At 36.7% G+C, this 11,791-nt stretch overlaps 1 protein-coding gene across 1 annotated transcript; it reads right to left on the reverse strand.

Moving 5' to 3' along the window:
* Nucleotides 1-635: 635 nt before the first annotated feature.
* Nucleotides 636-2,874, reverse strand: HOXA10 (homeobox A10). Its single transcript, XM_050938706.1, has 2 exons — nt 2,055-2,874; nt 636-910 (listed from the first exon to the last, which is right to left on the reverse strand). Exons 1-2 carry the CDS (start codon nt 2,872-2,874, stop codon nt 636-638), a joined length of 1,095 nt encoding a protein of 364 aa, XP_050794663.1.
* Between the last annotated feature and the right edge of the window lie 8,917 nt (nt 2,875-11,791).

Genomic DNA, 11,791 nt, shown 5'->3' on the forward strand with positions numbered 1-11,791 from the left:
AATTCAGAGGTAAGTGTAATAATTTAGTCCATAAGCAACACGAGATCTTTTATATCCTTAAAGAGAAGAGGTCTCATTTTCCTGGCCAATTTTAAAGCTTCAGATATTGGTTGTTATGTTAAAGGAAAAGGAAAAGAAAACAGAGCCTAACAGTGGTTCCCTTGAAGCCCGTCTTTTAAAGCATGCCTGCATTTAATTATTGGAACTCCTGCCATTTGGGGGTGAAAAAGCTGAGCTCCCATTCCATAGAACTATGGCAAGGCTTCAATTATTCATTATTAAGCTATACACGGTCCACATATACCTTTTATCGTTTAAAATTGCAACTCGCCTTTAACCGGGTTTGCTTACTTTTTCAAGAGGAAAAAAATATATTTGCAGCTCTTGATATCATGTCTGTGTTTCAAGGTTAAAGAAGCAAATAACATCAAGGCAATTGTAAAGGAACAAAGGCTGCACACATGGAATTTTATGCATCATTCTGGCTGCCCCCTCCCCTCCCAGAAATAGCTATAAAGAAGTTACTGACATACTGAGAATGTATAAAATCCTTAATCCATACAGGTGCAGATTACTAAAGCCTAGGAAAATGATACTGGCTCTTTAAACCATAAAAAAATGTGTTTATAGGTTTATCAAGAAAAATTAAAGTTGGCTGTGAGCTCCCGAATTCTATTCTCTCTGTTCATTTTCTTCAGTTTCATTCTGCGGTTCTGAAACCAGATTTTAACTTGTCTGTCTGTTAGGTGGACTGTGCGGCTGATCTCTAGGCGACGCTCACGAGTCAGGTACATATTGAATAGAAACTCCTTTTCCAGCTCGAGAGTTTGGTGCTTGGTATAGGGGCATCGTTTCTTTCTGCCACTTTTTGCGGTTAGCCAGTTTGCTGCATTTTCTCCTTTTGAATTGCCTAGTTTTAAGAAAGTAAAAAAAGGGACATTACCAGATGACAGAGGCAAAAGGGTTCCTCAAGCTGCGCCCCCTGGTCACATTTCTAATTTGGGGAGTCTTTGCGGGCACCTCAGCCTCTTGTTTAGAGTAGCTGGCGTTTCCTTTAAAAAATCTAGCCTCCAAAAGCCCCGGGAGATCGTTAAAACTGAATGTCTGTGTTTCCATTTTCCTAATGAAAAGAATTGTTGGCTCCTACAGTGATAGAGATACGTCAGAGGTCAGTTAATTTAATGGAAGTGGCTTTTTGAATGGCTCCCCCATCCAATCCTTGTTTTGCAGTTTAGTTTATTCTTTCTGTTTTTCAAAACTGCGGATTTAAACTTTAGAAGTGAGCTTTGAAGCTGGAAGACAAGATGAGCTATTTCGCCTTATTTCCCACTTAACTAGGAAGCTTCTACCCAGTTTTAAAAACAAACTAAGGTCCCTTTGTAGGGGTTGTTGCTATTATTCAGATATTGATTTGTTAGTGGAGTGGGTGGTGGGTTTGGTTTTCCTTTTTTGTTTAATAGACCAACTGCATTAGATCTAAAAAAATCAATTGTAAAATGATCAGCAACTTAAAAGTCTGGCAATATCGCCCACTAGGGTTTTATTTTTGCCTATGGGATCACAATAATACATAATAACAACCCTGTTATCTATTGAAATCACTGAAGGATATTCGTGGAGCATTCATCAGTCTAATTTGATAGCAGTTCATAGAAAGAACATTTCAACGCGCCAGTTATTTTGAAAAGCATTCTGGGTCGTAAAATATAACTTACCCCGTTAATGGGTTTATTTATTGGCACTGCCTATTGCTTATTTTGGATGCTTTACAAACATCTATGTTATCTCTTAGGCACCCTCACATCAACTGGGAAGATGGATCTCTGTTTTTCTATATCTTTAAACCGCATGCAGGTTAAGGTTTGCCCAGAGCGGAGGCTTTAACATTTAAACTATAGGATGGACATTATTTTTTACTACATCCCCACGCCCAAATATTAAAAAGTTCAGAAGGTCAGTCTGAGCGGCGCTTCTTGCCAGCTCTGCAGGCTGCTCGAATCCTTCTTTCCATTTGTGATGTAACTATCATCCTCGCACGCTTTTTATTTGCTTACCTATGGGTTCTTTCTCAGGAGAGTGTTTGCTGCTTTCTGACGGAGCTGGGGAGAGTTCTTCTGCGGTCGAAGACGAAGCCTGAGCGTCTTCCTCCCTTTGGGAGACGCAAGCCAAGGTGTTGGGGGAAGCCTCCTCGGTCTCTGTCCTCCCCGCTTCTGTTGGGACGGAAGGCAAAGATGGAGCCGCATCAAAACGAACTTGGGGCTGCGGTGTGAACTGGGAAGCAACAACTTGCCCAGCATTGTAGCTCTTGGAAGTGCCATAAGCTTGAGACAAGCGGAAGTAGCCTGGGACAGGCACCCCACTAGCGTTGTTCATGGGACAGACCTCAGCGTTTAGCCTTGGAAAAGTAGATAGGTCTGTGGCAGCTGCACCTTTAGGACATTTGTCTGAATCATAGAGGCAGTAGGAGTTCTCCTCTTTAATGTTTTGAGCGAAAGAGCAGGAGGTAGCCTGCTGGGTTTCAGGCTCTTCCAGGCGACAGGATCTTGGGGGTTCTAACCAGACCTCCATCCCTGACATGTAAGCATGAGAAGTGGGGACCATGTTTTGAGCAGCACCTTCATTGCGTTTGCTCAAAACTGGGAAAAGTCCGCAGCTTTGCAACCCATAGGACAAATCGGCCGCCTGTGGCAAAAAGACACTACTGTTGGGATAGTAGCCGCCGCCTCCTCCTCCTCCGCCTCCTCCTCCTCCTTCCCCTCTGCCTGAGCTGATCAAGGAGTCTACCAAAAAAGAGTTTGCAGCCGGGTTCTCTGAGCATGACATTGTTGTGGAATAATTTGGCGAAGGGAGCCGATAGCCCTTTCTGGCTGACATTTCTTGTGCAAAACATGCTGAATATGATTAGAGATACCCCCGCACCACGGCAAATGCTTACAGCCAATGGAAACCCAAGCCCTACTAGCAACCCCTCCCAGTTTGGTTTCGTATGCAGAGAGCTGGTCTCAGGTCGACTTCTGTATTTAGAATATATATGTATATTAATGTGTAATATCTATTTCCATATAGACGCACACCTACATCTACCCCTGTCTATCTCTATAGGTAGATATAGGGTATACGTGTATGCGGAGATACAGTTGCACACTGACAAGTATAAAACAATTTCCTACCTTATTTTAGGGTTATCATAAGTTATGCTTTTCTATTATCACATTCACTGTTATAAAGTGGCAGGGCAGTCTGATGTTTATTATTTCCTAAAATGAAGCGGGATATAAATAAACCTTTTATTATCACTTCTTTTCCTACAGTTGGGCTTTCCGGAAGTAAGGCATGCTCTCCTTGTTGCACCGCCTGTGTTTGCTATGATATTAATAAAGCCAGGAATCCTCTGTTTTTTAGGGCTGGGGACTGTGGCATTTTATTTGATTGCCTACTTTTAAAAAATTGTTATTATTTATCACGCACCATTTGACTCTATAAAGGATTCTGGCTCCTGTCGCCTTAAATTATTAAGAAATTGGCTATTCCCAGACTACCATCACCACCAAATGTGAATTACTGTAAACTAGTCTGAAATGTACTAGAGATGAATAGTTGTTGGCTAGAGTACCGAAGAATCAATTAATAACTAATGCCATTGTGGCAGAATATTGTGATTGCCTCCGCTAATACTATGGTTCACCTTGGATTTGTCCCTAAATCTGGTTAACATTCCAAATGAAAAGATAGAAGTCACAGAAAGAATCCAAATCTAAACAGTGAAAATGGATTCCCACATGATACCACCCACCCTATGTGTTTATATAAGGGTAATTATGTTTTAATTTTTCTCATTTGAATCATTCACTGTGAATCTGTTAAAATGTACCTTCCATTTCCTCAGTAAAATACTAAAACAACTAATCCTGGGATATTAGACAATGCTGTACAGTCAATGTGTAATTGTAGCGGTGCTTCTAGGCAGAGAGCAGACAGACAGGCACGCAGACCGAGCGTTGGATAGACTTTGTAATGAAATAGCTGGATGATGGTTCACTTATATCATCTCTCATTTATGCTATTTTAAAATCATACAACTGACTTGGAGAAATGATGGTCTTTTGTGCAAGGTCTATGGCTGAGTGGGATTTTTAAATATTTTAAAAGTATTCGGCGACACATTCCCGCTTAGCATATGGGTGTTCTGTTTAAAACACAAAGCTGATCCTCAGATCCTAGGAGCAAAGGATCGGTTGTCTTTGGCTTCCCTATGAGTACAAATAACCATTTGAAAAATAAATATTGCTCATTAAATCTTAATGCTCGCCTCATTCTGGCACCCAGTTCTGCCATAAAGCCAGCCGTAACCAATAAGAATGCCGAGGAAACAGTTAAAATGGTCATTTGGCTTCCTTTCTGACCACGCTTGACTGTGTCAGTCAGAACAGGCAGGCGTTCAGCCGTACACTCCTGCAGCGCGTACCCTTGGCGTTCAAAGCATCTAGGAGAATATTACAAGAATAACAGTGTCAACTGTACTCTGTACATTTCCCCTCGATCTATTGATCTGTCGAGCCTCACGTGGTTTAATATTTTAGTGTTTGCCTACAACGAGGAAATTCCTTTCCACATTTTGACATTCCCCTAGACAAGTTATTTTGAAACGTACAGAAAACAGCAGGACACAAATGTTAGTTTCCACGGGCAAATTAAGCTTAAGGGGCCCTCCCAAGGTTCTTTCCCTGTCAGCTGGAAACGCTGTGAGCTGGTAGAGGTTGTTACAACTTTGCAGTGCCCATAAAATCTTTTTGGAAATGCTGCTTATTTTTCAAAATTTATCTAATGAGCGTTATACCGTTGCTTACATACGACTGCCAAGTAGGACGTAATGATCGAATGCAGTGATCTGGGGGCATCAAACAGCCTATCGGAACCCCTAGATTTTTTTCTTTTCCTGCTGTAATATTGTGTGTATTTCCCAAACTCTACTTACCCCACAATGTGTTAATGTGTGATAGACAAACCGTTATCAGATTCCTGTGAGGGCCATATCACTGCTCACAAAATTAATACCATATAAGGAACCAGTTTATTGGCTAGTATACAGAAAGGTTATTATCAATAGGCTTAGCGGTATAAATACAGATCTAAATAAAATGAAATGTGACCCTTAGTTCCAAGTTCCAAATACATTTCTCTACCCAAATCAGGTATACAGTTTACACCGCGGAAGTCTGCTCTTGCTGCCTGTTTATTTTGTATTTGACAAATTATATAGAAATGGATTGCAAATCTATAAACTGCACTAATAGAACAGTAACGCTTGAAATCCTTCCAAAACTGTTTTTTTTAAAATAACCAGCTAGTTTTTTAACGTTAAAATTAATTTTGTATTAAAGTGAAAAAGGATCATAGAAAAAGTATGCAAAATCCTTGGCAGCCTAAACAAAACGATTGCAAATTTTATAAAAAGAATTGGATTTGCCTTTTTAAGCAATGCTGAAGCAAAGAAATCAGGGAGATGAAATACAGGACATAGACTCATCAAAGAAAGAAAACAGGTTTTAACACAACACTTTCTTTTATCCTTTGTAGCAAAAGATCTGCCACAGAGGGATTGATTTTTAGCATTAGTAATGCTGATTACTTTAACCCAAAGGATAGTTATTCACCTATAACTTGCAACAGGAAACAGAAATCTATGCCCTTTATTGTTTTGTTTATTAGTAATGAACAGTGTTGCTTTGATGGTCAAAGCACTTAGTCTAGATCATGAACTCAACTCGGCTGTGTATTATCTGTGCTTTCTTTAATCGCTAACAAGGCCAAGGCAAATAGTAACTAACATCGTCAAACCCAGTGAAGTAAAACTAATAATGTTCACTTGATTCTTAACTATAAAAGCTAATGGCCAATTTTGGATAAACTAAACTAATTTGTCATGCAGCGTGTGTAGCTACTACATATTAAATACTTAACAATGTGTCTCTTGAAGATTATCTCCACCTTAAAGAAATATTGAATAATATTGTCTATTCCAAGGGACGAGAAAAAGTTTATTGTAAGTTCTGCTTATATAAGCAAAACCATCTGGAGGTAAATACAAATAAGCAAGTACAGTTTAAAAAGCATCAAAGCAAGTAAAAGTGTTATTTGGTGGACAATCTACATTAATGGCATACACCGACAGCTAGATCAAAATAAATCTTTACCGATCTAAAAAAAGTGTAATGGATTTATTAATAGAGTCGTTAAACTCTTTTATTGGTTAAACTAAAAATTAAAAGAAATAAATTAAAAAGGACATCTCATCCTCATGCAAACTCTGGTTCGAAATTTTAAAATGCATCAAGCAAAGTAATGATTTACCTCTTTCTTATTTCCTAGAAAAAACAAAAGGTACAGCACTGTTAATTGGCTGATGCTATTTTGTATGCTAATTAAAATATGCTTTTGTTTCTGACCTGGGCAAATTGCAATATGCTAAAATGTAAATCCTCCTGAAGTTTGTCACGGGCGTGTGTACGCCGCCTGTATAAGTATATAGAGGTAGATTACATTGTATAAATCTCAAAAAACTAATGCAGTCAGTGAATACTTATTTAATATTAGAACTGTCAGTTGTCAGGACGGTGTATGTGTGCCAGATTTACTTTTCTTTCTGGATTTGATCCAAAGAAGGCGGTTTCCAATCAGGAGGTTTAGAAACCGTGATAAATGACTAGCTCACTAATTTTTATCTTTACTAGAAATTGTTTCACGCTATAAGGGACAAAATGAACCTTGGGATGTTTTAGCAGGTTATCCTTTTTGAAATTGAGTTCGCAATTTAATTTGTTTTCCAGCCGTCTGAAGGCCTTCTATCTTCTGAATATATTTTATATTTTGTGTGCCCTTTTACTAATTTTGATTAGCAATGTATTTTGCAGGTAACTCTGATGAGCCCTCTCAGAAGTATAGACCCCTATGATTTCTATACAGTATAAAAAATTACACCAGAACAATTTTTAAGGATTTACCTAATCACTAACCTCCGTGAGACCGCTGCCTTCTAGTGCTTTCTAATGTCTATGTAGCCCTTAATACGGTACAGACGTAGAGATCTATCTTTTAATATCTATTCAGGACAGACAGTCATATTAAACATTTAAAGTTATATAGCTACTGTCTTTTTTGCGACTACCTTCTCTTTAAATGCAGTTTTGATATAAAGTATAAGTATCCCTTTTCGAAGTGGAGGCAGCTTGAGAGCTAGCTAGGTGGTTAGATAGATATTGGTCTCAATTTGCAATTTTAGACCATTAGATGAAAAGGGTGTGACAAAACATTATGAAAAACCTCCCCTTATAGGAAGTGGTATCACTAGCAGGCGAAATAGAATTGTGCCTGTGAATAATTAACGCAAAGTAAATACTGAGTTTCTTTTAGACTCTTTCCTCCAAAACATGCGATCCCAAACCATGTGAAATAATAAACAGTTATTGTAAGAAGCAAGCTTATTTTTTTTAAATATTGTCCTATGACGAAGACCATCAGTAAACAATTTGTAACCAGAGGGCGCTTTAACTACCGCTGGGGTCTCTTTGATTTATTCATTTGAGTACTGAAAGGGGGAAGGGAACAACAAGGAAAATATTTTATCAAATATGTTAAACCTAATCTGACTGGTGTAAAATAGAATTTACTAAAAGAACTTTCGGTATTCGTCCCGCTTTATATTGAGGTGCCTTTTTAAGCATTGACGCCTATCCGCGGAAGTAAAAAAAAATCAAAATTATTGTACTTTTACTGTAATATATTTGCTTAATACATAGATTCTGATAATGATCTAAAGTACATTTCATAATGATTGCATGTGGGTTTTTAACAATTCACTCAACATTTCTCTAAGCATGTTTTAAATAATCTTTTCGTGCAAAATATTGCAGACCAGTTTCATTAGTCTCGTTTTACGATTGCATAGTACTACAATCAAGAAGAAAATTTAAAATTAACTGCATTTGAATCTTACATTTAAAAGCAAAGTACTCAGCCTATAGTACCCTGTGTACTAAAATATGCGGCTAAACTAGTGAATTCACATAGAACCACACATTCTTGAAATGCAGACTTTCATAAAGAAGAGTGGAAGTGTGGAAACAGGAGAAATAACCAGAAGTACAGTAGATGCTAAATTACACGTTGAAGATACATTAGAGACTAGTCTCAACTCACGCCTTAGAAAATGAGTATGTTTGACCTGTATCCATCTGGAACAGTGTTCTATCTGCGATAGAAAGATAATGAATGTTTTAAAGTTATTCAAACGCTCACTTAATACGCAAATATGTTATTCCTTGTGCAAGTGACTTTAACTATACGTTTACCAACATCTATTTCCAGCTGCTACTAAGAAAAGAGTAAAGTTTGCCTCAGAATAGTGACGTGTTAAAACAAATATTGTCCTAGCCATTCCATTAAAATTTTGACCAATAAGCAAACTATGGTTCAGGTCCAATAAGAACATCAAAATTACCTATCATTTTCAGTGTATGTTATCATAGCTCTATTTGACTGAAGACCCTTAGTGTTCTACACATAAATGTCAAGTTTCATCATATTTCCAGCACAACGATTTGTATAATTGGAAGAAAACTACACTATTCTTCCGAAAAAAAATTCCCCATAACGTGGATTTTTCCATACTGTTAGCCAAAATTTTATTAAGTAAAAGAAAATTAGTCAACTAAAACTTAGAAAGTCTCTTCAATATTCTTTCATGTATTAAGTTTCATAACCAACTTTTTTGAATAGTTTTCCTCCTTATAGTTCTCCTCCAAAATGCTTAAGTGAAACAAAACAAATAAAGCTTATGCAAACTTTCCAAGAACTAGTTTTATAACAGCCCATTCCATTTAAATTTCTGTACATATGGCAGAGCCAAGCACTTACCTTCATGCTTTTTCTAAATCAAAGTCAATCGGGATCAAATTTTTCAGGAATGCCTTGAGAAATGTTTAACTTCATGTGTCAAGCAAGCAATCCACTGAAGCTACTTTTGCCAACCGTAGCATACAAAGTGCAATAATTTAACGTGCTGCTGCTAGAATGTAAAGTGAACAAAGGCCAAGATTTTTTTTCCAGGGGTTCTCTTCTCCCTCTGCGGCTTTGACATTGATCTGAAGCACGCCATCTAGTGGCAATCGGGCACCTGAGGAACAGTGACTGACTAACGAATTCAGATTCACTATTCTAATGAAAGGATGCTAGAGACTGAGTCCAGACAAGTGTTATTCAGATCTAATTTCTATATCTAAGAAATTGCTGAGACTCTCTGCTTTGTTTATAGCAGGGCATTCTATATATGCAAATGAACAAGTCATGGACACTTTTTATAATCACATTGTCACAGCAACACAGAGGATGTGTTTTTATTGGGTTAGGAAATCAAATCCCAACTAGAGAAACGCCATGGCTCAACTGCCTCCAGGAGTAGCCATGAATACCAGTTAATTTTTAACTAGAAAAGGAAGCTTCTTGCTAAACACTCACTGCCATTCATCTCTCTCTCTGTAACTATCCGTCCACCTCTTTTAAAACTTGCATACCATTGTGGCATTCTAGACAAACAAACAAAGAAGCAGACTGCCCTTTTTCTCATTTTTTTAAACATTTCTTTTGACGAGACGTTGTCTGACTGGGTGGGGGTTGTCAACCAGAGGTCCAGAGCCATTTAGCCCTTCACCTCAAGGTTATGGGTGATGTCCAAAGCAATACAGAAGTTCAAAGCCAGTAAACAATTCAAAAACAGAATGCAATTTCTTTTCCTGATTAAGATTAGGACAAGAATTAGAGATTAAAATTCCATTCTCCATACCACAGTCTCATCTAGACATTGTTTTCCCAACTTTTGTTTTTTCCACCCTTCGAGATCAAGGACAATTTCATACAGCTCTGTTCCAACACTCTCACGCATGGAAGGCTTTTAGAAGAAAACAATGTTCTCACTCCTTTACACACACGTCAGCTTATTTTAATATTCGCTTTAGCGTTATGGTGATATAATATTCCCAAATATTACTGATACTAAAAATAATTTTAAAATGGTTTGCCTAGACATGTGTGGTCTCAAATAAACAATATACTTTTAATTCCTAGAACATAACAAGTTATCGTCTCATGTGTATTTTACAGCTGAGATGAGAGGAGTGATATTTACAGTGAATTACCAAAAGCATTATTTTTCCTCTTTTTAATCCATTGAATATTTCGATTTAAATGAGCTTTGGTCTGCATGTTTATTCACCAGTTTGAACATTGTGCTTTGGCTGATAGTGAAGGATTAGAAAAAAATAGGCGTGTAACTTGCACAGTAGATTTTGGCTGTAAAATTTAGATTAGATAAAACAATACACAGTAATGTAACACCAAAATAAAAATATAAAGTTTCCATTTTTTTATTTCCTTGTGCGCTGTTCCATTGTATACATGCAACCCAATACTTTCGCGTATTAAAAGAAAACTGTATATACATATAGATGATACATATTGAAAACAGTGATGTAATACAAAGATATTGCATTTTGTGAACTGTGTAAAAAGAAATTACATCCATTTGGTAAGCTGATTGTTCAAAAATAATTATCACCAATTTGTTGCTCGTGTAGAGAAAAAAAGGCACCCTCTCATCTCAAAAGGGGAAAAAAACTATGTAAAAATGTATTAAAACAAAATAGGTAATGTTTTTTATTTACAAGTCTTGTAAAACACTGTTCCTGTATGAAATATACATTCACGTACTCTCAACAGCAAATTACTTTAACGATAGAATATCGTATCCTTTGTAAACTGATATAGAATTTTAAATATTTTTTAAATTGCATTTTTCTAGCTTTGGTTCCTGCAGGACAATATATATATATTTATATATATATATATATATATATATGTATATGTTTAAAACAACTCCAAACAACTATCCATTCTTTGTATATGCCTCCTGAGGGACGAAGTAGAGCTCATGACATTTAAAGTAGACAACAACATATAAAAACAAAATTACCATATTTACATTGTTCGGCTTCTGAATAAATTCCTTACAAGTAACCTTCTAAAGAAACAGAAGATTAAATTAGTTTGGTGATTCAAATGTTAGTGCATTGTACAAATCCAAGTTACAGTTAAGTGTTGTGTGGTATTTACCAAACTCTCGTTCGCCACAGGTATTTCCTGAAGAAAGTTTGTGAGCCAGAAGCCAGAAGGTTAGTTTTTTATTTATTTTTTTCTTGTAAAACTTTGGAATTCATTTTACCGTCTTTTTAAAGTTTAAATATGGGCATCGTGATTAGTTTTTAAAAGAATTGCAAGGTATAGACAGTTGTTATAAATAAATCGAGAGCTAATATGACAACTGCTAAACATTTTATTTTCAGTGATTGTTTCTTTACGATATATGGCAAATTTATGCCTGACATATTTTTAAAGTAAATAATCAAGTCTTTCATATCACACCCCCCGCACCCAATAAAACACGATTATATCCATCACTTCGTCTGTACTATAACTTTCTTGATTGGCCTTGAAAAGGAATATGTATTTATTTTTATTTAAATCAATTAGTAATGGAGCACTGCTCTAACATAGAAATTCTCTTCTGAAGGAAAAAAAATATTTTGCGAAGCTTTGTTTTGCAGTGGTCCTCAGCACGTAAACTCGACATGTAATTTCCACACACACATTCCACAGTAAACAAGGGCACAAGATAAACAATAGTTAAACAGTGAATAGGCAAAGTTTCACTTCCCACTTTTAATTACTGAAACCAGAACAG

This window comes from Gopherus flavomarginatus, chromosome 2 (genome assembly GCF_025201925.1).
Source record: "Gopherus flavomarginatus isolate rGopFla2 chromosome 2, rGopFla2.mat.asm, whole genome shotgun sequence".
In the NCBI taxonomy this organism is placed as follows: Eukaryota; Metazoa; Chordata; order Testudines; family Testudinidae; genus Gopherus; species Gopherus flavomarginatus.